This window comes from Sciurus vulgaris (assembly GCF_902686455.1).
Source record: "Sciurus vulgaris genome assembly, chromosome: 7".
NCBI lineage: Eukaryota > Metazoa > Chordata > Mammalia > Rodentia > Sciuridae > Sciurus > Sciurus vulgaris.
This window is the reverse complement of record NC_136467.1, coordinates 13,022,553-13,049,294: the sequence shown is the minus strand read 5'-3', so window position 1 is coordinate 13,049,294 and position 26,742 is coordinate 13,022,553. Positions and strand designations below refer to the sequence as shown.

Below are 26,742 nucleotides of genomic sequence, written 5' to 3'. Positions count from 1 at the left end.
TATACGCGCATAATTGAATAGGCATAATACATGCACAATAGAAGATACTTAGCATTATTTTAATCACTTTTCTACAGGATGCCAAGCTGCTTTTGCTTTTTAGGATATACCTTTTATTTTTCTAAGTTCACTTCTCTGTACCTAGACTGAAGGGGTTAGGGTTGAACAGATTTTACAGTGCTCTGGACTTTCACAACGAATACTTAATCCCATATCTGTCTGATTGATTCAGTATTCTCACTTTGATATCCTATGGATTCTTTGAAATAATACTCATAAATAATATTTATTGAGCATTTATTATGTTTTCTCCCCCCTCCCTATGCATATGTGTATGTATGTGTGTGTGTGTGTGTGTGTGTGTGTGTGTGTGAACATGAATGTGTCTGCTTATCCACTTTTCTCAACCATCCAATAGCCGTTTTGATAAAGAAGAATTGTAGGCACAGAGAAGATAGGTGATTCGTCAAAATCACAGAGCCTTGAAGTGGTGAGCAAGGATGTGAGCTTAGGCAGGCTGACTCCCCAGCCTGTGATCTTAATAATCACACCCGCTGCCTCTTTAATGAATAGTAAGTTGCTGTAAATAAAATACTTTCCTGAATTTTTTTTCTCTCTGTTTACTCTTGCACGAATGGCAGCGCCACCTCCTGTGGTATAGGACGGAATGCTGGTGGGGATCGTGACCTCACCCCTCCCATACCCTAACAGTCCCCAGGCCCTATCACATCTAGGTCTTGGAGGCCTCTTAAGTCCCCCTGCTCTGTGCACCCCATTACCCCTACGGTAAGCTCACGGTCCACAAATGACAGAGGCAGGAGACGGGAAGCAAACCCCAGATCAGAAAGCTGTCCTTTATTCTGCAGCGAGGTCCATGGATCAGGCATGGGAAGGCCCATATTCTGGAAAATGGAGTTGGCCCCCCAGTTACGGGAGGAGACTGGGTTTCATAGTTCCATTGGAGACGGCAGATATGCGGTTTGGACAGTCAGGGACTCGTTGTACAGGTTAGAACTTTAGCTTAGGGAAGGTAGTTGCAAAAAAGATTGAAACTCATTATTATCTGGAGAGAAAGGAGTCCAGATCCCGAGGGATGAGTGCTCAAATCTTGCCCTTTGCTTTTCTTTCTCTGGGATCCATTGTTTCCTAGAGTTTCAGTATTTGCTGTGACTCCACTTAGGACTAATTTGCAAGGTCACAGTTTAGGGCCCAGCATTCAGTATTTGCCCCTTTCCTTTAGGGCCCATTGTTATTAGGAAAGGGTGCACTGGGAGAGGGTTAATGTTTGGTCAAGTTCCCCTCCCTCCTCCCGAGCCACACTGTCCCTCCATTTTTCTTGGGGCACTAACTTGTAGGAATATTATTTTCCATAACCCTTCAGCCACCATACAGTCACCGTCTATCAGAGAGTCGCAAAGGGCTCTGGCTGCCTCCCTCGCTTCTAGCCCTGTGCTCGCCCATCTTCATTCAGCAGCCGGACACTCTTAGCACGCAGCTCTGATCATGCCAATCCCTCACTTCAAACCTTTCAGTGGCTCTCAGTTTGGCTTCTATATGAATCCATTCTGTCCCTGGTTAAGGTCACAGCCTCCTTCCTTACCACCTTACCCAAACACAACCCTCACTCCAGCAGCAACATGATCTACCATTATTCTACATGCCACGTTCTTGCCATTCATTCCCCTAGAGATGTGCTACCTTCCCCTACCACTGGGGAATTGCCTTTGAACCGATTTGTATTCTTTTCTTTCTTTCTTTTTAATAAGGATGCCACTTTCTCCAGAAAACTTTTCAAGATAATATTCCTGCCTCTGCTTCCCTCCCATATTCCCAATGCACCCCATGCTTTCTTCCATCATGACACTTAACTTGATGAATTGAAATTTCCCTTTTTAACTAGTTATGCCCTGAGCCAGATTCTAAAATTAAAAGCAGGAAGAGCAATGTGCAGAATAAATTCACCACTTCCAGGGAAGATGGAATAGATGTACATTTCCCTATTTCTCTCACAATATACAACAAAAAGTTGAAAACAGAAAAGCAAGAAAGAAAATCAATATAATAAAAGGATAGCAGTCTGAAAAGAAATTGGCAAACCTTTAGCAGGATAGAAAAGGGAGAGAAAACACACATTATCAGTATGGGAATAAAACAGGGATTACAGACCTGCAGACATCAAGGGGATAATAAGGAAATATTATAGAAAACTCAATAAAAGTAAGTTGGGTCATTTATGTGAAATGATCTAATCCCTGAAAATCACAGATTACCACAAGTTTCCCAATATGCAGTAAGAAGTGAATATCCTATTAAGGAAATAAAATATTATTTTAAACTTCTCAAAAAAATAAGAGGTCTTTAAACCAAGAATGTTTTCCTAGATAACTGTTACATATTTAAAGAAAAATGAACATCAATTCTATACAGTCTCTTCCAGAAAAATGTAAAAGTAAAGAGCTCTCCCTAATTTACTTTCTAATGCTACTTATACATTGATATCAGAGCCAGATAAAGATATACTAAAAAACAATTATAGACCAATATCCCTCAAGAATATAGAAGGGAATATTCTTGACAAATATTAGAATAAAGTTCAGCAATACATGAAAAGAAGCATAAACTACTGCCAAGTGGAGTTTATTCCAGGAATGCAAGGCTGGTTTGATATTCAAAAATAAGTCAAGAATTCCACCATATTAACAGTTAAAGAAGGAAAATCATGATAATATCAACTAATGTAGAAAATGTATTCAACAAAATTCAACACCTATTCGTCATAAAAACTTTCAGAAGAAAAAAATAAGTTGGAAAAGACAATTCCTCAACTTGATAACTAATATCTACTAAAAAAAACTACAGCTGCCATTACACTTAATGTGAAAGGCTGAATGTGTCCCCCCAGTGAATGGGAGCAAGACCAGGGCATCCAGCCTCACCATTTTACCCAATGTTATGCTAGAATTCTAAGAGAAAAGAAGGAAATAAAAATATAAGTCATAGAGTAGAGAGAAGAAAAAACTAAAACTTCCCCTGTTTGCTGATGTTGATTGGTGTAGATAAAATTCTAAGAAATCTTTTCAAAACTCCGTTTTCTAGAATTAATAAAAGTGTTCAGCAAAATCACAGCATTCAAGATAAACACACAAAACCAGTTGTATTTTACATACTTGCAGTGGACATGTGGACACTGAAATTAAAAATACAATTTCATTTACCATCACTCAAAAAAAAAAATGAAATTCTTAGGGGTATATCTACCAAAAATGTTCAGGATTCATTTGCTAAAAGTTTCAAAACATTCATAACAGAAATCAAAGAGATCTAAATAGTTGGGAAGTTGTATCTTGTTTATAGGCCAGAAGACTCAATCAACCTAATCAAGATGTCAATTTGTCCCAAATTGATATACAGGTTTTTGTGCAAATTCCTATCAAAATTCCAATAAGAATTTTTTTTTAAGATATAGACAAGATTATTCTAAAATTTACATAATAGGGCAGGAAACTAAAATAGTTACAACATTTTGAAAAAGAAGAAGGTAGGAGGAAGCAATCTGCCCTATTCTAATACTTACTTAAGAGCTACAGTAATCAGGGCTGTGTGGTATTGATACATAACAGAGACAGAGCAAATGACAGAATAGAGAACCAGAAACAGGCCTGCATGAACACACCAAGCTTGTTCTGGATGAAGGTTTGAAAGTAATTGGATGGAGGAAAAAGTATTTTCAAACAATGGTGCAGGAACAGTTGGGCATCCATAGGCAAAAAAGAAGAGGACTTTCATTCATACAGTTAACAAACATCACACCTTATATAAAAGAATCACACATTCCTTCATAAAATCACCTAAGGATAAGGCATCTTTGCCAAGCAGTACCTTTATAGGGAGATTATTTGCCTAACTTGGATATCTGGACCATGATTTGTAATGGCAGGTAAATACTTCAAGTCCACCCAAAGTTTTTGAGTTATGTAAGGAAGGCTTCTGTAAAGAATGCATAAAATCAGTGTTTGTGAAGTGTTATGTAATGGCAAACAAATGATTCTCATTTTCACTCACAGACGATACATTATCATGATGGGATGGGACAAAAAGCATTTGCATTCTGACTTCATTCTTGGGGTTGGCAAATTTTTGAGCCTGGAGAAATACAATAGCACCTTCACTCTGTTGTGCTTCCTGGGGCTCTTATGCAAGATGGAATAAGAAGTGCCCCCTACATGGAAGAGCCGTGCAGAAAGGTGGATAAGTACCTTAGGTCAGGCAACCTAAAAAGACAGCCAGACATGGGGAATTTGTTAAAGCGCTGTATTGGGGAGGGCTCATAGAAGGGGTGTTGGGAAGCAGGATGGGGCGGGAAAGAAAGCTCCTTAACAAAGGGTTCTGGAGAGAACAAGCTTCAACCTGATCTCAAGGGAGGCCCTGGAGTATTCACTGCACCATGGAGCTGGTCCTATCTTAAAACATGGCAGACAGAATCTTGCACCCTGTGAAAGTGAGTTAATGGCCATTATCTGCTGGGGGAGGGACAAGGAAAGGGAGCAGGACACACTCTCCATAGAGGAACCTGCTGTGTAGTCACAGGCCAATCTCTGGACAACAGGGCAGTGGTGAGCTGTGGAGAGCCACCCATCACTGGGGTTTTGTCCATTTGCCTGCATAAGGGGATCTAAACAACAGCATCGATATCCAATGGAGTTACCTCCCGTGCTGTTCAAATCCTCTTGCTCTTTCCTATTGAGTTTGCCTTAAGTCACAGTCATATTCTGGGTAAACTTCCAAGAGGCAAGTTAGCCTGATGAGCTGTGCATGTCTGCTGTGTTATTAGTCTGATGTCCTTAATGGACTCAACATCTCCATCTTCCTGCACCCCTCAAACACCCAGAGACTGTACCTGCTGTCTATATACAGGCACTGTGAACACCTGATCTGATAACTAACTATTGGCCCTGTTGTACCTTTGTGTGATTTCATTAGCCAGGAAAGTCTTCCTTTTCATATAAAGTCATCTTTCCTTGATAAAATCAAATTCGAGACCCAGTAGATATGACACACAGGACTTTCAAGCTTGTTGTTAAAATTTTGAGATGGATCCAAGATGGCTGACTAGAGGGAGGCTGCATTCCTTGTCTCTCTGTAACTCCGGTTTCAAGCAGAGGATATCTGTTTCTTGATTGCTCACTGTCAGGCGTCTATCATCCGCCATTTGCCTGCCTCTCGCCTGTCCATCGCCTGCCTTACACCTATCCATCACCCAATGCACTAGGTTCACCTCCCAATCATCCGACAACAGTCAGCAAACTGATTGCTGACTACCAGTGGAGCACCAGCTGGCTGCTGTTGCCTGGAAGTTCACTGTCACAGTACCTGCAGGTTTGATTACACGTGGCTGCCGCCATTTTGAGACAATAGCCAGGCCCATAGGACCCCTGGCCGGACTGACTGAGCCCTGTCTCCAGGATCCCTCACCCTGACCGATCACTTCCTGCCTCTGGGGCCCTCACATCAACTGACTGCTCCCTGCCATCAGGACCCCAGACCAACTGACTGCGCCCTATCACTGGGACCCCCAGACCGACGGATTGCACCCGGCCTCCAGGATCCCACAACCACACCAACCACACCAAACACACCTGACCTCCAGGACCCCTGCCTGACCAACTGCATCCTGCCTCCAGGACCTCCAACTAACCACGTCCACACCCTGAGCTGCAGCTCCCCATTTGCCAACACATTTCGAAGCCAGAGCGGCCATCTTGGATAATCCTGGAAGCCTGAGCTCAGATCTTTGGGTGGGGCAAATCCCATCCTGAGACGCCTGCTGGAGGCTTGAAGCTCATTGTGAGGTAACTCTCCTGCATCAGGCTACTGAACACTGGGAGGTTTCATTACTACATGACTGTTATACTGTAGATTTTCTTTTTTCTCCTTATTGAAAAAATTTAAGTTTTTATTTCTTTGCTTTTCTTGCTCTCTTTTCCTTTTGTTTACCTGTTCCCTCAGAGTCTCTATCTCCCTTTTTGCATGCTAACATCCAATTTCTTTTGATTACACTCTCACCCTTTCTATTATCCAGAACTTCTGTATATTCTTTTCTTATCCCATTAACAGCCACATTCTACATCCCTCTGCATCCTCTCTGTTCTCCATTAGAAACTGCAGATCTGACTGCAAATCTGTTTGTTTTACTGAAGATAATATTTGAACTCATTCTGTTTATTATGACAACTTTGTTATTGTCCTCATAGGAGTTATTTGGTCTAGGATTGCATAGTATCTGAATTGGGCACTGCTAATATTGATCTCCCCTTAAAGAAATGGTTTTGGAAACCTATAGGGCCACTATAAGCCTATAGGGGGAAATCTGCAATACCCCAGATCTGCACTGCTAGAGGGGAAGATACATGAACAACATGAAAAAACAAGGGAAGAAAATGATCCAAACAAATCTAGATTCTTTATTAATAGAATCCAATGACAGTATGTTAGAAGAAATGTCAGAAAAGGACTTCAGATTATACATGATTAAGATGATTCGCGAAGCAAAGGATGAGATAAGAGAGCAAAAGCAGGCAATGAATGATAATACCAATAAGCTGAAAGAGCACCTGCAGGAAGCAAAACATCATTTCAACAAAGAGATAGAGATTCTCAAAAAAAAAAAAAAAAAAAAAAAAACCAAAAGGAAATCCTTGAAATGAAGGAAACAATAAACCAAATTAAAAACTCAATGGAAAGCATCACCAAAAGACTAGACCACTTGGAAGACAGAACCTCAGACAATGAAGACAAAATATTGAATCTTGAAATTAAAGTTGCCCAAACAGAGAAGATGGTAAGAAATCATGAACAGAATCTCCAAGAACTATGGGACATCATGAAAAGACCAAATTTAAGAATTATTGGGATTGAGGAAGGCACAGATATGCAAACCAAAGGAATGAACAACCTATTCAATGAAATAATATCAGATAATTTCCCAAACCTGAAGAATGAAATGGAAAATCAAATACAAGAGGCTTACAGAACATCAAATGCACAAAATCACAACAGATCCACACCAAGGCATATTATACTGAAAATACCTAACATTCAAAATAAAGATAGGATTTTGAAGGCCGCGAGAGAAAAGCATCAGATTACATATAGGGGGAGACCAATACGGATAGCAGCTGACTACTCAACCCAGACTCTAAAAGCTAGAGGGCCTGGAACAACATATTTCAAGCTCTGAAAGAATATGGTTGCCAATCAAGAATCCTATACCCAGCAAAACTAACCTTCAGATTTGAAGATGAAATAAAATCCTTCCATGATAAACAAAAGTTAAAAGAATTTACAAATAGAAAGCCTGCACTACAGAATGTTCTCAACAAAATATTCCATGAGGAGGAAATGAAAAACAACAATGGAGGTCAGCAAATGGAGGAACTACCTTAGAGAAAAACCACTCAAAGGAGAAACCAAGCCAACTTAAAAACCAAAAATAAGCCAAATAACTGGGAATACAAACCATATCTCAATAATAACCCTGAATGTTAACGGCCTAAACTCATCAATCAAAAGACATAGACTGGCAGTATGGATTAAAAAGAAAGACCCAACAATATGCTGCCTGCAAGAGATTCATCTTATAGAAAAAGACATCCACAGACTAAAGGTGAAAGGATGGGAAAAAAACCTACTATGCACATGGACTCAGTAAAAAAGCGGGGGTTTCCATCCTTATATCAGATAAAGTGGACTTCAAGCCAAAGTTAGTCAGAAGGGATAAAGAAGGACATTTCATACTGCTTAAGGGAACCATAAATCAGGAAGATATAACGATAGTAAATATTTATGTCCCAAACAATGGTGCATCCCTGTACATCAAACAAATCCTTCTCAATTTCAGAAATCACATAGACCACAACACAATAATTCTGGGAGACTTTAATGCACTGCTGTCACCACTAGATAGATCTTTCAAACAAAAACCAACCAAAGAAACCATAGAACTCAATAACACAATCAATAACCTAGACTTAATAGACATACATAGAATATTCCACCCATCAACGAGCAGATTCACTTTCTTCTCAGCAGCACATGGAACCTTCTCGAAAATAGACCATATGTTATGCCACAAAGCAGCCCTTAGGAAATGCAAAAAAATAGAGATACTGCCTTGTGTTCTATCAGATCATAATGGACTGAGAGTAGAAATCAATGACAAAATAAAAAAGAGAAATTACTCCAACACCTGGAGACTAAATAATATGCTATTGAATGAAACATGGATAACAGAAAACATCAGGGAGGAGATAAGAAAATTCTTAGAGGTCAATGAGAATGATGATACAACATATCAAAATCTCTGGGACACTATGAAAGCGGTACTAAGAGGAAAATTCATTGCATGGAGCGCATTCCAGAAAAGAATGAAAAGTCAACAACTAAATGACCTAACATTACAGCTCAAAGCCCTAGAAAAAGAACAGAATAACAGCAAAAGTAGTAGAAGACAGGAAATAATTAAAATCAGAGCTGAAATCAATGAAATTGAAACAAAAGAAACAATTAAAAAAATTGACAAAACAAAAAGTTGGTTCTTTGAGAAAGTAAACAAAATTGACAAACCCTTAGCCACACTAACAAAGAGGAGGAGAGAGAAAACTCAAATTACTAAAATTGGTGAAGAAAAAGAAAATATCACGACAGACACCACTGAGATACATAACATAATTAGAAGCTACTTTGAAAATCTGTATTCTAACAAAATAGAAACTACCAAAGACATTGACAAATTTCTAGAGACATATGCTCCTCCCAAACTGAACCAGGAGGACATACACAATTTAAACAGATCAATATCAAGCAATGAAATAGAAGAAGCCATTAAAAACCTACCATCCAAAAAAAGCCCAGAACCAGATGGATTCTCAGCTGAGTTCTACAAGACCTTCAAAGAAGATCTCATTCCAATACTTCTCAAAGTATTCCAGGAAATAGAAAAAGAGGGTACCCTACCAAACTCATTCTATAAAGCTAATATCACCCTCATACCCAAACCAGGAAAAGACACATCAAGGAAAGAAAATTTTAGACCAATATCCTTAATGAATATAGATGCAAAGATCCTTCACAAAATATTGGCAAACCATATCCAAAATCACATTAAGAAAATCGTGCACCACAATCAAGTGGGGCTCATCCCTGGAATGCAAGGTTGGTTTAACATCCGTAAATCAATAAACGTAATCCATCATGTCAATAGACTTAAGGATAAGAATCATATGGTTATTCCAATTGATGCAGAAAAAGCGTTTGACAAAATACAACACCCCTTCATGCTCAAAACACTAGAAAACATAGGGATAGTAGGAACATACCTGAACATTGTAAAGGCTATTTATTCTAAGCCCATGGCCAACATCATTCTTAATGGAGAAAAAATGAAACCATTCCCTTTAAAAATGGGAACAAGACAGGGATGTCCTCTTTCACCACTTCTATTGAACATTGTCCTCGAAACTCTAGCCAGAGCAATTAGGCAGACTAAAGAAATTAAAGGGATATGAATAGGAAAAGAGGAACTTAAGCTGTCACTATTTGCGGATGACATGATTCTATATTGAGAGGATCCAAAAAACTCCTCCAGAAAACTTCTAGACCTCATCAATGAATTCAGCAAAATAGCAGGCTATAAAATCAACATGCATAAATCTAAAGCATTTTTATACGCAAGCAACGAAACAGCTGAAAGGGAAATGAGGAAAACAACTCCATTTGCAATAGCCTCAAAAAAATAAAATAAAATACTTGGGCATCAATCTAACCAAAGAGGCAAAAGATCTCTATGATGAAAACTACAAAACATTGAAGAAAGAAATTGAGGAAGACCTTAGAAGATGGAAAGATCTCCTATGTTCTTGGATAGGCAGAATTAATATTGTCAAAATGGCCATAATACCAAAAGTGCTATACAGATTCAATGCAATTCCAATTAAAATCCCAATGATGTACCTTACAGAAATAGAGCAAGCAATCATGAAATTCATCTGGAACAAGAATAAGAAACCCAGAATAGCTAAAGCAATCCTTAGCAGGAAGAATGAAACAGGGGGTATCACAATACCAGAACTTCAACTATACTACAAAGCAATAGTAACAAAAATGGCATGGTATTGGCACCAAAATAGACAGGTAGATCAATGGTACAGAAGAGGACATGGACACAAACCCAAATAAATACATTTTTTTCATACTAGACAAAGGTGCCAAAAATACGCAATGGAGAAAAGATAGCCTCTTCAACAAATGGTGCTGGGAAAACTGGAAATCCATATGCAACAGAATGAAACTGAACCCCTATCTCTCACCCTGCACAAAAATCAACTCACAATGGATCAAGGTCCTCGAAATCAGACCAGAAACCTTGCATCTTATAAAAGAAAAAGTAGGTCCAAATCTTCACCTTGTTGGCTTAGGACCAGACTTCCTTAACAGGACTCCCATAGCACAAGAAATAAAAGCAAGAATCAACAACTGGGATAGATTCAAAGTAAATAGCTTTCTCTCAGCAAAGGAAACTATCAGCAATGTGAAGAGAGAAGCCTACAGAGTGGGAGAATATCTTTGCCACTCATACTTCAGATAGAGCACTAATTTCCAGAATATATAAAGAACTCAAAAAACTCTACACCAAGAATACAAATAACCCAATCAACAAATGGGCTAAGGAAATGAACAGACACTTCACAGAAGAAGATGTACAAGCAATCAACAGATATATGAAAAAATGTTAAACATCTTTAGTAATAAGAGAAATGCAAATCAAAACTACACTAAGATTCCATCTCACCCCAATTAGAATGGCGATTATCAAGAATACAAGCAACAATAGGTGTTGGAGAGGATATGGGGAAAAAGGTACACTCATACATTGCTGGTGGGGTTGCAAATTAGTGCAGCCACTCTGGAAAGCAGTGTGGAGATTCCTTAGAAAACTTGGAATGGACCCACTATTTGACCCAGCTATCCCACTCCTTGGCCTATACCCAAAGGACTTAAAATCAGCATACTACAGAGATACAGCCACATCAATGTTCATAGCTGCTCTATTCACAATAGCCAGACTGTGGAACCAAACTAGATGTCCTTCAATTGATGAATGGATAAAGAAACTGTGGTATATATATATACAATGGAATATTACTCAGCTATAAAGAATAATAAAATTATGGCATTTGCAGGCAAATGGATGAAATTGGAGAATATCATGCTAAGTGAGATAAGCCAATCTCAAAAATCCAAAAGGCGAATGATCTCACTGATAAGTGGATGATGACACATAATGGGGGGTTGGAGGGGGGCAAGAATGGAGGAAGGAGGAACTGTATAGGGGGAAAAGAGGTGTGGGAGGGGTGGGGGGAAGGAAAAAAAAACAGAATGAATCAAACATCATTACTCTATGTAAATGTATGATTAACCAAATGGTATGCTGTTACTCCATGTACAAACAGAAACAACATGTATCCCATTTGTTTACAATAAAAATAAATTAAAATTTAAAAAAAATACAAAACACACACACACACACACAAAAAAAAAAACTTTGAAATCCTGGAGTTTTTAGGAGATATCCATGGGGAGTTCATGGGGATCAAACAGGATACCTAAAATGAAGAGTTGTGGTAAGGGGCATAGCGTGCAGGCCCTGATCACTGGCGCCTGTGTCTATATTCCAAGGGGAATTGAGGCTGCAAATCACCTGGCCTGAACTAGCCAGTTGAGCCCATTTTGACCACATGGTCCTTGAAAGAGTCAGTCTAAGAAGATGTAACTACAGAAGAAAGGCACAGAGGGTAGGAAGATGAGAAAAGGAACCAGAGGCAAGCAGTGTGTGTGGAAGCTGGAGAAAGTCATGGATTCTCCCGGGAAACTTCGCAAAAAATGCGATCCTGCCAACGCCCTGACTTCAACCAGGGAACTCTGTGTCAGCCTTCTGACCTCCAGAGCACTAAGGTAAAAACTAGTTCAAGCTGCTAAGTCAGTGACCATCTCTTACAGCAGCAAGAGAAAACTAATGCAAGGCTGTTCTAGAAATCAGGAACACCCTCTATGTCGGTCTTTCTCTGATCCCTTTAGTGTAGAATAATTTTTGCTGCTTGCACATGGGAGCTGGGAATCGTTGGTGGTGGCAGGATGGAGAAAAAGGAGGATTTAACATGTGGAGCAAGAGTTAGGCAAGAAGGAAACGCATGAAAACCCATTGTATAAACAGGAACAGGGAGATGTGAATCAATATGAACGCAGGTCAGCCCCCTCGGATCAATGGATCCAAAACAAAGGCGAACCATTCAGAGCTTTCGATATTTGCTTTGTTTACTTTTCCCAAAAACATATCTTATGTGGTTCAAGGAGTTTTGTGCCATTGGTGGTAACTTTTAAAATCTGCGGATCTTTAAAATTACCAGAAATAAAACGTGGGTGTCCAGTAATGATAAAAGGTACTATAATATGCAAGTCAAATTGTGTGGACCAATGGCAATATAATTAGATCTTTTATTTTAAAGTTTCCTGGACTCTGTTATTTGGTGACTGCCACCAGAGGGCACTATAGCCTTTGTGGAAGATCACAGCACGGCCATTACACACTTCCCAGATCCCAACCCCGCCCCCACCCGGCCCCGGGGAATCTGAGGAAGCAACAGAGCAAGGCAGAAACAAACGCCAGTCGCATATTTCATTTTTTAGCATGTAATTTTACTAATACATTTTCTTTTGTTCTTATCTGCATCTTACAATTCAACCTTAAAAACAGCAGAAGAAACAAGCCATGCCTCTTTTTCCAGTTTTGTCAAAAAGGGTAGATGAAAACAGAATAAAAGCAGAATGAAATTTCAGATATCATTTCCACATGAACATCTTGGTCCAAACACCATGCAGTGTTAAAAGTCACATCCCCATCATGCAAAGACATGAAAATATGTGGTGATTTTAGATCCTGATTTCTATTATCAAATGTCTCCATGGAGCATGCTTCCCTTTGAACTAATGGTAGAGATTATCAATACAAAGTAATGCAGCTTCCTCACAGTAAGAGAAATGCAAAAGCTAATTTTTTAATGTAGGATCCATTTGTAACTTTTTCTGTCTGGTGCTGTGGTGGCATGGGAGAGAATAAAGACGAACAGAAGCGGCAAGGAGATTTCTTCCTGTCTCAAAACTAAGAAGTGAGTGTCTGCTCAGTTTTCATTCCCTGGAGTGCAGCTTATTTTGGTGGGGGATGGAATTCTGCCCCTCCCTCATCACCACCAATTTCATGTGTGTCGCAAAACTCTGGTGAAGAACCTTTTAATTACTGGTGATCAAGTTTTATGCATGTAATCTCTCTTGTGAGAGAAGTGTATGAAAGTAAACACATTGAATAACTGCATCACCTGTCACGAAGAGACATATCCTAACACTTCAGGGGACACAGCAGTTTTTCACATAAAGTGACATTTGGATTTTCAATCTCTGTACCTAAATTATTCCCTGAATCATCAGTGTGGCTTCATCAAAAAAATTGTGCTTCCTTCTTGCAAAAAACTATATGTCCATGAATTTAAATATGGCTTGAATTGGTATAGCACCTCCCCTCAAAAAGCTCAAAAGTATTTTTTTTATTTTAATCTGTTTCATGGCTGTGACACTGTGACATTGTTTGTGATTTGAAGTCTCCCTGAGGAAATTTTCATGACAGGAGAAGAAATTGAGAGAGGAAGGTCAGAGGACTAACCCAAATCACTGAATTGGGTCTCTGACATCTGATAGTCACGCCTTCAAAGGAAAACAAAATATACCCTATTTCTTTAAATACACTTTTTTCATGTGAGATCTCATAGCACTTAAATGAGTAAAATAGTAACATTTTCAGAAGGAAATAAAGAAGTGCAGAGAGATAAGGTCAAGCCCCAGTTCGCAGAGTGCAGGATGTTAGAAAGAGATGGTACTCAGTGTCTGGAGCCCCTCAGGCTTCCGTAGACCAATTTACATAAAGCCACCCTGGCTGGCCAGGTCTGTGTGGAGCCCAGTGCCCTCAAGGTGGATGGTGCACATCAGACTGCAACTTAATGGCTCTGCTCCAATTTTGCAAGAGAGCAGGCACGCAGGGAGGGACTCTGAGTCCCTGGGCTCAAACTTAAATTCTGGCCCCACCACTTGGGGTTTGGGGCCAGGTACCTCTTGTATCAATAATCCACATTCATCCCACTCAGACTACAGGGTAACAGGAAGTGGGATGGGTGTGGAGTGGATGGAGGGTCTGCAGCACACCAATTTGCAAACTAAAACATACTGAGTAAATAAAGGCATGGATCCACACTGAAATCTGATCCATGGGCCTCCTGGAGTCTTAGTGATTTTATGCTTTAGGATTCTTTGTCTAATTTGGGATTCCATCTTAAATTGAGATATATAGTAGCAAAACTATGACTTCTTAAAAGTAACAGATACTCTTCAAATGCAAGATGGATGTGGGATTCCGGTACATTTGCAACATACCCAACAGTGAGGGTCCCCATCAGGCTCTGGTTCAGGTCTATAGGCCAACAATAGAGGGAAGAAGTCATCCCACAGCCCCAAAGCAGGGAGCTCCCCAGATTCTATCCTTACAAGAGCCACAGGTTTGGAGTGTCTGCACTGAGTTCCTCCTCTTCCTCCCCGAGTAGCCATGCATGGCTGAGTCAATTCACAGCCACAGGTGTGGCTACAGGAGTGGGTGCAGGAGTCTCCCTTGGGCCCCATGAACTCCTCAAAATCCACTTGAGAGATGATCACTCCCCAGCAAGAAACTGGAAGCGGTCCAGTTTTCCCAATATCTTTTGGACTGGAAAAGTGACTTGAAGCCAACGCATAACTTACCAGGTTCCTTTTATTCTGAGTGTCATGAAAAGTATCACCCACTCTTCTTTCCACTCCACTCCGTCTCCCCATCCTCCTCTTAGTGGTTATAGCTGAGGTGGAAACTCAGAGAAGCAGCCTCCTGCTTCCTAACTCAACCTAACATGGAGTAAAAGCATTTCTTTACAAAGGAGGAAAAACTAAGGAGTGGGGGATCTGGCTCTAAAAAGACAGGGTGGAGAATCATGCAACTCAGTCTGACTTTCATTCGGGAATGTTCTGCAAAGTACCTTTTAAGGGCCGAAGCAGAAACTGCTAGGCCAACTTTCTTGAAGTGACTTGAACAAATAACTTTAAGCCTTGGTCAAGTAATCTCATGGGCCGATTTTGACTTTAAAGTTTGAACGATACTAAAGGGGTTCACATTAAAAACTCAGTTAAATAGGTATTGTTGAAAAGTCAAAGTAAAACATTTAAATGTGTGCACAAGTTCAGGCCAAAAGTGTCTGAAGATCTACAATTTAGGAAAACCTGTTCAGAAGTTCAGAAGTTAGTGTTGCAAACCAAATACAAAGAACAACCACTCTGGAAAGCGATATAGAGATTCCTCAGAACACTAAGAATGGACCCACCATATGACCAGCTATCCCACTCCTTGGCATTTACCCAAAAGAAGTAAATTTATCATAGTATACCAATGCACACATACGAGTGTTTATAGCAGTGCCATTCACAATAGCCAAGTTATGGAACCAGCCCACATACCTGTCAATAGACTCATGGATAAAGAAAATGTGGGACAAATACACAATGAAGTTTTTTAGGATAAAGAAATTGGTATATATACACAATGGAATTCTACTCAGTCATGAAATTATGCCATTTGCTGGATAATGGATGAAACTGGAGAACATCATGCTAAATGAAATAAGTCAGAAAGTTGGGGTGGAACGTTTTCTCTCGTATGTGGAAGCTACAGAGAATAAAGGAATTTTAAAAAGGGATCTTGTGAAAATAGAAGGGACATCAGTAGAGTAGAGGTAGAGGACCAAAGGGGAGGTGGGAGGGGCAGGAAAGGGTAAGAACTAAGAAACAAATATGTGCAAGTATGAGCATATTACAATGCATTCCTGTGTGCGTGTGCGTGTGCGTGCGCACGCGCGCGCGTGTGTGTATGTGAAATGCACCAATTTAAAAATAAATAAATAAATAAGAGGAAGGCCAAGAGAGTAGAGGAAAGGGATCAGGGAGGGCAGGGGATAGTACGGGGTATTGAAATGAAGAGAACTATGTCAAATTCATTTATGAATATGTCAAAATTAACCCCACTATTATGTATACCTACAGTACACTAAAAATTTAAAATCACAAGAAAGAAAAACCAGTAGAGTAGAAGAAAGGGATAATTGGTGGAGAGGTTCTAGGGAACAAAATTGACCAAATTATATTGTTGTATTGTATGTATGTACAAATATGTAACAACGAATCCCACTATTCTATATAATTTTAATGCACCAATAAAAAATAGAAAAAAAAAAAGAACTGTGAAAAACCAAACCATCAAAGAAGTGGAAAAATACTGTGTCATACTATGATTTCCTCCCTTATATTATTTCTGCTTCCCTTCACACTTGGTTGACATTGTGAATTCTAAACCATTGAGCTTCAAAACACTGCTACCTTCTAAAACCTGCTAATCACAGAAAGAACCAATGATCATTGCCAGAATAAAGAGGTTAAAGCACCAGACTCTCAAATCAGAACACCATCCCACCCCAGGACCTGGGTGACCTGTCATTCAGGCAGATCTCTATGCTTCCTTCATTAGGTACAGGACTGCCTAAGCCTTTGCTGAGCTAAACCAACGGACAGGGTGCCTTGTCTTAGAGAAGTTTCCGGTACTTCAACTTGCTTCCTGTTTTGTGTTTTGTTTCTTTCTTAATGTTAAGGTCAATTTTTGTTGCTGTTCATAGACTATGAAGACCTCTTAGGAAATTTGGGGGAAATATTTAACAACTATTTCCATTTAGGGTTGCAGACACAATTCAGGTGGTTATCTGCATTTAAATGTCAAGCCACACTTTGATGCAATAAAATGAAATGTTATGCCAACAATTTGCTAGTGGCAGGTAAGGTTCCAGAAGGTTATGGTTATTATTATAGTAAGAAATCTTCATTGTGATTAGTGAACAATTTCATATTGTTTCTCTGTTGAGCTCTTTAGCAACAAACCCCACATTTCTATTAATATTTATTCAAAATATTACATTAGTTGTGTTTCATTTGGCCTAGGGTTTATGGACATAAACAGCATAAACTTAAAGTTTATTTAATAGAAGGGATCACCTAAGATTTCCCTAAAGTTAAGGGAAATATTCACAATGAATACAAAGATTTAAGAATTCTAAAGAGAAACAGAGACAGAAAGAGAGATCCCAGAAAATGAAAAATTAACAATACGTGCCCCAAGAGTTTTCTTACAAGATTTCCTGAGCATTCCTCGTACATTATAGTGCAACCTAATGCCAATAAATCAATAGTATCCTTAGTTTTCTCAAGCAAAAAGTATATACTTTCAGAATATATATGAACAAAACATAGAATAGTTATATCATCTTTTAAAACACTAGCAATTTGAACCTCTATAAATATATTTAAATAAAAATCATAGATGGCTATTCACACTGTTCACACAGTGACACATGAGCTTACAAAAATAAAACAATCATGTTGAACTCATTTTTAATTCCCCCACTTCCAGTATAGACACTGAAACAATTCAGATGCCAGAATCGTTTTTGCAATATTGGTCCCTGGAAAACTGGATATAAATCCATACTGTTTGTGGGGACCAAGCCAAGGACAAAAGAGTAGGACATTCCTTGCTGGGTCTCTTAGTACCCCCTGCGGTCATGTAGGGAAGTCAGGGAGGAGCAGCCTTCTCTAACTATGAGGAGTAGTTTTTTGCTAACTGCTGTGAGAAAAAGACACGTTAATCACATTTGACATCCCCCAGTCCGGGTGAATGTGAAAATACCGTGCTGTCCTCTGAGCGAATGGAACACAGTGTACAACCCCTCCTTGGGCCCTCCTCCACACCACTCTCTATAAACATATTTCTCAACAAAATGGAAAAAGCACCACCTTTCTATACCAACGGCAAGGAATTTTTGTTCCACAATACCACTGTGACCTGTTCCAGTTGCCACTATACAAAGCACTCCTCCATTCAAAGAATACTTTGGAGAAGTGTGTGGGCTGTGAAGATAGAGAGTGCGCATGCTTCTTTGCAGGAAAAAATGATACTTCTACAACTCATTGTCTCTAGTAAAATTGGATCTTTTGTGCATGGTACATTGTGATTCTTTCTAGAGCAAGGGACACAGGACAGATTTCTCACATCCCTCCTGGAGTCTCCCATCTCTACAAGCTCCCAGTAGGGACACAAAATCATGTCAGCTCAGCTGGACCCAATCAACTCCAGTCTTGACAATGGTGAGACTCCATGGGGAACCAGGAGTCCTGCTGCATCCGGTGACTGTCTTCAACTAAGCTGCAGAGGGGAACTTCAGTTTTCCCTTCAAGGAGAAACAAGCTCCAGCAACATCTTGCAAAGTTGTTTGCAGTAAAATACAAGAGGAGAGAGTTCTGACTTTTTCTCAGATAGAATTTTCAAGACAGGCAGGCGAAGGGGGCTTCTTGAGTTCCTGTGGGGCACCTTCAGATGCAGCTGGGGCCTGTTGCTGCTGATAGATGTCCTGGATCAGGAGGGTGTTCATGACCTTCCACTCTCTGTACTTCCTGGCTGTCAGTTTCGGATCATCCAGCAATTGGTTGATCATGGCCAGATCGTGTTCTTTACACTGCCCAGGAAGAAAAGAGGGAGCACAGGGGTCTGTCGTGAGCATATTAGTTTCAGTAAGCCATCATTGACCTCTGCAAATGTGTGTACACACATCATGAAATTCTCAAAGTGGTTTTACACATTGAAATTTGAATCCTTGCACCAAGTCTAAGCAATCTGACAACATCTGCTTACCATGCTGGCCATAAAGAAGTTAAGTGTGATCACAGGAGTTAGGGGAGAACTAGACAGAAAGCCCAGGTCTTCTATGTTGCTCTTACCTGATCCGTCCGTGAGTCTACACCCCAGAAATGATTCTGTCTTGTTCTGAACATAACTGCACACCTCCAGGAGTTTAGAATTGTACCCAAAAGCATTTCTTTGACCGCCCAAACTTTACTAAGTAAAACTGGGACAAACACTTTCACACAAAAGGTAACACAAAGTATGTTTTTTAAAATTTTTTAGTTACTAAATTATCTTAATTGATTTTTGATAAATTGCATTTAATTAACATATACTGAATAAATAGGCAGGCTATCTTTTTAGTCAGAGGAGAGACACCCAACCTGCCATTAAAACAGTATGTATTCCATTAATACTATCAGAGTTTAAAAAAAAAATCCATTAGTGTTATTTTATCTCTTTATTTGCCTTTTAAAAAAGCAGTGATTCACTTTTTTTTTTTTTTTTGGTCTGCCTTGGGTTACAGTTTCTGAGTCAAGGAATGGAGTAAAATATAATATGCATCCTTTTCCACACTAAATTAAGTAGAGCACTCAGCTCTGACAACTTCATCTCCAGTAGTTTTCTCCATCCCTGTGACCACAGTCTCAATTTGGGAGGCACGCCCAGTGTATCACACTTGCTCTGTGGCTACGATCACCTACGTGAGGCCCCTGCCCAGTCCCCACTCTATATCCAGGTTCTGCACAGCAGGGCAGGGATCCATCCACATGCCAGTCCTCTTGATGACTTCCCCAGTGTCCCAGGTCCCTCACCAACCTCAGCTCCACTTGCTGATACCCTTCCTCCTTCTGCCTTTCTGCTCTGACATGCACAAGACTAGTTCATTCCTCCATGACGTCCAGCCACATGGAGGACCTTCCTCACCTGTATTCATCCAACACACTCTAATTTCCAGAGCTGCTTTCACATGGAACACCTTCTGACCTTTCTTTACCTGATTTTTCTATTTTACTCATACATCTAAACTCACTTCAGGCATCATGTTCTCCAGAAAACCTTCCCTGGACTCCTCAAAGTAGACTGTGAAGCTTCTTGATTTTTATACTCTGCTGCCATCCAATGCCCACACCACCTATTCTAAAGCTTAAAGGTGGTGACAGGGAACGTATGCTCCTCATTGCTGTACACCCAGCACCCAGGGCAATGCCATGCGCCACGTACACACGGCACCTTCACACTAGGAACCACTCTCTCTGCCCACCCCAGGGCAGCACTGTAGCTAGAACTTCCCACATGCCTGCTGGCCTCCCTTCAAATTCAAATTCAAGACCAATGCCAGTAAGAGCACTTCCCTCCTCTCCAGTAATCACACTTTCGCTTCCCTATTCTCTCCCAACTAGGGAGGCTGAGGCAGGAGAATCACAAGTTCAAGTTGCTCAGCAACTTAGCAAGGCCCTAAGCAGCTTGGTAAGATCCTGCCTCAAAATAAAAAGGGCTAGGGATGTGGCTCAATGGTTAAGTGTCCCTGGGTTCAATCCCTGATACAAAAAAAAAAAACTTGTGATCTCATCTTACAGCAACTCTACCTCACTCACAGCTAATGGCCTTGCGCTGGTTTTTTTTTTTTTTTTTTTGAAAAAATGGAAATAATCAGAAAAGTGCTCCCAAGTTCCTGTCACTCACTACCTACGGCAGCACAGATACACACTGCCTTCCCTCCTGTTCATGTAGATGAAATGCCTATGCACCTGCAAAGCCGGTCCCTCCCTTTGGCACTGATGCCCCTGCTTTCTTGTGACCGGTCAGCTTCCACCTCTACCTGATCATTCCCACTGCCCACTCTGAGTTCTTCCACTTTGAAAGTCCCCTCTGACCCCGATCCTTACCCAACTGCGCTCCATTTCCCTCCTTGTCCCCCGGTCCCTGTGCCCATTCTTTCACAGACTCACTCCCACCAAGTTTCTGCCCCCACCATCCCACCACAGCTGCTCCTGAGAAGATCCAGAGCCACTTCCATGTTGCTAAAGTAAAAAACAGTGCAGCAGGAAGTAACCAAAGAGGGACAACGGGCAGGTGGTCCAGGACCCAGAAGCGGAAGAAAGGGTCAGTAGGTAAGCAGAGGGATTGTTTGTGGAAGTCAGACAAGTCCCAGAGAGTTTTCTTTCTCTTCTATAAGTTCCCAATATTTATGCTTCAAAAAAAACTTTCAAATAAAATATAAATAAATAATAAGCTTTCATCCTCTGATAGCACCCCAGTGCTATTAATATGAAGCTATTTAGGGAGTTTTATTTTGTTCTAAAAAAATTTAGACATCTGTTTCAGAGGGAGATCTTAATATTTTATTGAGAAAACTAAATAGGATCTCTGAAGATTAATAAAAAGTGGGGAAATTGATTTTTAAAAGGTAAGAACGAATTAACTGCTGCTTTAAATCTGATCAAAGTTTTTGGGAAAAAGTTAAAGGTCTCTCTAACTTTGGGAATGAGGCTAACACTTCTCATATGGTTCCTTGCTATAAAGAATCCAAAATTCTTGCTATTTGGCAGAAATCTGTGTTAGATCTTGTAGCAATAAAGGAAAAACTATGGACCGGAATACAGAAGCAGGAAATTAATGAAATGACAAAACCTTCTGAGCTCCTTCCCAGGTAAGGTGCCCTGAGGGCGAAAGCATCTCACCATGGCCCTGCGGCTCCTGGCTGCTGCAGGAAGCTATCAAAGGCTTTAAGTTCTTTGCCAAGGTCCACTTTTCTTCCTGGCAGGCAAGCAAGGTTTCAGGGTCTCCAAAAATGCCAGAATAGAGAGAATGTGGACTTTCTGTTTTTAGTCCAAATATTCAGTTCACAGTTGGACTCAGGATCTAAGCACACTGGAAATGTGCCTGCCAGAACAGTTCCAGGGAAGACAGGCTTCATCCTTCTGAAATAGGCCAGAGTAACTCAGAGAGGGTTTCATTCAGACCCACCACTCATTCTATTAATCATCCATAATCATTAAAATAAAGGCAGGCTTACTCGAGTCTGTAAATGTTGAGCTATCAGAAATTCCAAAAGATCTCCACTTAGTGTATGACATAACAGCTTACTCAACCTGCAAGAATTTCCCAAAAGAGCATTCATTCCAACATAATTCAGAACAGGAATTTTTCTTTATTTATGGAATGCACCTATTACTAACATAAACATTATTACTACAACATTTCTTTGTTTCTGTGTGACATGCTGCCTTGGTCTCACCCCATTCCAGGTTTGAAGTATTTTTAAAAGTATTTTAAACTTTATTTTATTTATTTATTTTTTATGTGGTGCTGAGGATCGGACCTCTGATGTGCTAGGCAGGGGCTCTACCACTGAGCCACAACCCCAGCCTCTTGAAGTATCTTTTAAACCAACGTCTTATAACAATGCCACCTACAGAGAGAGAAGTGCACAGATAGAAAGGTTTGTGCTCAATGAATTATCACAACGTAACCATATCCATGGGACCATCACAAAAGTCAAAAAGGACCCTGAGCCAGCACTTCTGAAGCTCCCCTTGTGCCCCCTTCCAGCCAAATCCGCCCTTCCCTCAAAGGCAACTACTACCCTAACTGCTTTGAATTTTAAAAACAGGTTAAAAATAATTACTATTATAGCTTTGCAACATGAATAAACATGTATGCTGATTTATTTTTCCCCATTGGATCAGTTGATGTGCTTCGTTTTTGTCTGCTATTTGTTTTTCACCAAGCCAATTTCCACATGGTTCTGTCCTCTAGCTGCTAACCTTGACAGGTCCACACGGCCCGGGTTACTTTCATCAGCACCCAGGGCTGCACTTCCACAAGATCTAAGAGATCTATGGAAAGATCCCAGAGATCTGTGCTCACCTCAAGTGAACAGAGGGCAGTTCAGCTGGCCATAGGAGGCAACCCTAAAATGAAACCCAATGTCCTCGCGTCCCAAGAGTCGTTTCCTTGTGTAATCCCCTTCCTGAGTACGGGCCTACCTAATGACATGCTTTTCTGCTAAATGGAATACTACAGAAATAATGTGATGTCAGTCTGAGACTGGGTTCTAACTCATGTTGCTCATTTACTCTTGCTGTCTTGCTCCTCTGAGAGAAGTCAGCTTCTAAGCTATGAGCTTCCTATGAAGGAGCCCATATGGTAAGGAACTGATGATGGCCTCCAACCAACACCAGAGAGCAATTGAGACCCTCAGTCCAACAACCTGCAAAGAACTGAATCCTGCCAACAACCAAAAGAGAACTTAGCAGCACATCCTTCCCAGGGGAGAAATGAACACAGCCCCAGCAGACACCTTAGCCAGAGCCTCATAGCCATGTTTATTCACAGATGCACAAGCTTGGCCAAGCCATTCCCCAATTCCCAAACCACAGGGAGTCTGAAATAGTAAATGCTTATTGTTGACATTACTAAGTTTGGGGGTAATTTGCTACCTAGCAACAGATTACCTAGTAGTATGCTGGGAGAAAAGAAACCGTTGGTGAATTCATCGATGATGTGGCCATAGTGCACAAAAAGCCAACTGCCACAGAGGCCCCTGTGGTTCTGGGTTGGTGATGGCCCTGTGAAGGCCTGACATCTTTAGTCCATTGCTCTGTGGAGATTCAGAGGCACAGTCTTTCTCCTGCAGTGGTCCACGCTGCCCCTGCTCTCCTCAGCCTCTACCTCCTATTTCCCCCAACGTGGGCAGTAGTGTATCTTCCACTGGTAGACACTGCACTTCCTGGAAGGCGCTTCCCTTTCCTTCCTGATATTCTTCATCTCTCACTCACTCACCCATTGTCATTCACTGAGCTGACAATCAATCATTTCCCTTCTCTGGGCAACCAAACCCTCCAAGGTCACATCCACTGCAGTCACAGCATACTGAATGGTAACTGTATGTTTCTCTCTGTTTCCACTCAATGGTCACAGTGACCTAGAATAGTGCCTGGTACACAGTATGATTCAGGGAATGCTGTTCGATGAAAACTTATTTGCTCATCTCAGTTTTTGCAGACAAAGGCAAATAGACAATAAAATTCCAAAGTACTGTGGCATATTACACTGAATGACCCATCACATTAATGACCCATTCTGTACGCACCATGGAATGAATGCCAGTAATATATTTCCATCATTTCGTATTAGAGAATTTCTCTGCATTTGGAGTTTCTTTATATAATTAAAAATATGCTTCTCCTTTTCTTTTCCAACCTCATTTTTGCAACTTTTAGGTGCTATTGACTCGCTATTGGCTTACTGGAATATCTGACTAACAAGAGCCATTCAGCCATGTCTTTGTAGTCTTGTTCTTTTGATTACTGACAATTCTTCCCAGAAAAGTACTCAAATTCTTAATGCACAGGGACATGAGCAAAACAGAGTTAAACTGCAGGACCTATCAAGGCTTTTCAGAATCTATAAATCTTCTGCTAATTTAGGACTATTTTACAAAGTAGCCTGGCTTTCTCCTGCTCATGTTATAATCTAAATGTGAAAGAAAGCAGGATGCTTTTGTTATAAAGAAGCATTTTAGTTATGGGAGACCCTGAAAATAGCTTCAGTACATCCTGTACACGGTCCCTCTCACCCATCGGGAAAACATCTGCTACTCCATTACCACAAGATGTCTACCACTCACTGCTGGGCTCTCACCGTTTCACGTGGCTGCAAGTCCTACAGCTGAAAGTCTTTGCAGTACCTGAAAATGAGGACTTTTTCCCAGATATAGCATGGAAGAGTGGCACCCTCAGATGAATCAGGTGAAAACCCAAGAGCTGATTCACGTTACTGTCTATTCTAACCCACTGATGATCTCCGTCTGTAGGCAAGAGTTACTGAGCCAGGTACTGTGCTAAGCTACAAAAACAAGTGACACATGGTCCTTGCCATCTCAGAGTTCAAAATTAGAAATTTTATATGAGAGTGAAAGTAAAATGAAGGCTGACTGTGGAAAACCGCCAGGGTGCCACCGTGTGAACGTCCTAGTGACTGAGGATGTCCAGGGTCACCTTACCCTCTAACGATCGAATTTACCTTTGCCTCCACCCATGCGTACATGCTGTCATTAGCAAGAATCTCTGCAGAGCCTGTCATTCTTAGGCTCACACCCACAGAGTTCAGCCAGCCTGAAACTGTCTTACCTTTAATGTGCTATTCAAGGTTCGAATTTTGTGAAGTTTCTCATTGATGGATGGGTTCTTGCACCGTTTAACAAAGGACTTTCTCAACTCCTTTTTGGTCGAAGGCCGGCGGTCCCCAAGAGGAGAGAGACTCGCTTGCTCTAATGATTTGTAAAGTTTCTCCATTTCATCATCCTCAGGTGCTTTTGTTTCTTCTATTGAAAAAGAAAGAAAGAAAGAAAGAAAGAAAGAAAGAAAGAAAGAAAGAAAGAAAGAAAGAAAGAAAAAAAGAAAAAGAAAAAAAAAAAGAAAAAAAGAAAAAAAAACAAAAAAAAAAAAAGAAAGAAAGAAAGAAAAAAAGAAAGAAAGAAGAAAGAACGAAAAGAAAGAAAGAAAGAAAGAAAGAAAGAAAGAAAGGAAGAAAGGAAGGAAGGAAGAGAAAGAAAGAACAATAAAACTAGTCAAAACAAGAAGAGAACATTAGACGCTGTGGTCCCAAAGTGTGGCTCTGCTGACACTTTATCTCAGACTTAGCTCCAGAACTCTAAGAAAATGGTTTTCTTGTCTAAGCCATGCTGTCCTGGAAAGCCCTGGAGAAGGAACTGTTCCAGGCTCCTCTTCCAAACTCTGGTGGTTCTTCAGTTTGTGGCAGCTTAACTCCAGTTCACATGATGTCACTGTGTCCACACCTCCCTTTTAATAAAGACACCAGCCATACTGAATTAAGGGTTCACCATAATGCCCTCGTTTAATTAATTGCAACTGCAACAATATTTCCCAATAAGGTCACATTCTGACATACTGGGGGAAAGGCAATTAGGAAGGCAACGTGAGTCCGGGTGAGACATAATTCAGTTTAAGAGACCACTTGCTGCCCCCTCAAAATTCACATCCTTCTCGCCTAAAAAATACCTTCATTCCCCCATGTTCTTGGATAGGCAGAATTAATATTGTCAAAATGGCTATACTACCAAAAGTGCTATACAGATTCAATGCAATTCCAATTAAAATCCCAATGACGTTCCTCACAGCATTAGAGCAAGCAATCATGAAATTCATCTGGAAGAATAAGAAACCCAGAATAGCTAAAGCAATTCTTAGCAGGAAGAATGAAACAGGGGGTATCGCAATACCAGAACTTCAACTATACTACAAAGCAATAGTAACAAAAACAGCATAGTATTGGCACCAAAATAGACAGGTAGATCAATGGTACAGAATAGAGGACATGGACACAAACCCAAATAAATACAATTTTCTAATACTAGACAAAGGTGTCAAAAATATACAATGGAGAAAAGATAGCCTCTTCAACAAATGGTGCTGGGAAAACTGGAAATCCATATGCAACAGAATGAAACTAAACCCCTATCTCTTACCCTGCACAAAACTCAACTCACAATAGATCAAGGACCTTGAAATCAGACCAGAGACCCTGCATCTTACAGAAGAAAAAGTGGGTCTAAATCTTCACCTTATTGGCTTAGGATCAGACTTCCTTAACAGGACTCCCATAGCACAAGAAATAAAAGCAAGGATCAATAACTGGGATAGATTCAAACTAAATAGCTTTCTCTCAGCAAAGGAAACTATCAGCAATGCGAAGAGAGAGTCTACAGAGTGGGAGAATATCTTTGCCTCTCATACTTCAGATAGAGCACTAATTTCCAGAATATATAAAGAACTCAAAAAACTCTACACCAAGAATACAAATAACCCAATCAA

General features: G+C 40.4%; 1 protein-coding gene across 1 annotated transcript in view; it reads right to left on the bottom strand.

Moving 5' to 3' along the window:
- Positions 1–12,712: 12,712 nt before the first annotated feature.
- The window catches only part of IPCEF1 (interaction protein for cytohesin exchange factors 1), a 166,978-nt gene continuing 152,948 nt past the window's right edge, over positions 12,713–26,742 (bottom strand). The window contains 2 exon segments of the mRNA XM_079148679.1: positions 12,713–18,734; positions 25,039–25,232. Coding sequence (XP_079004805.1) covers positions 18,531–18,734; positions 25,039–25,232 — 398 coding nt within the window. The 3' untranslated portion in view covers positions 12,713–18,530.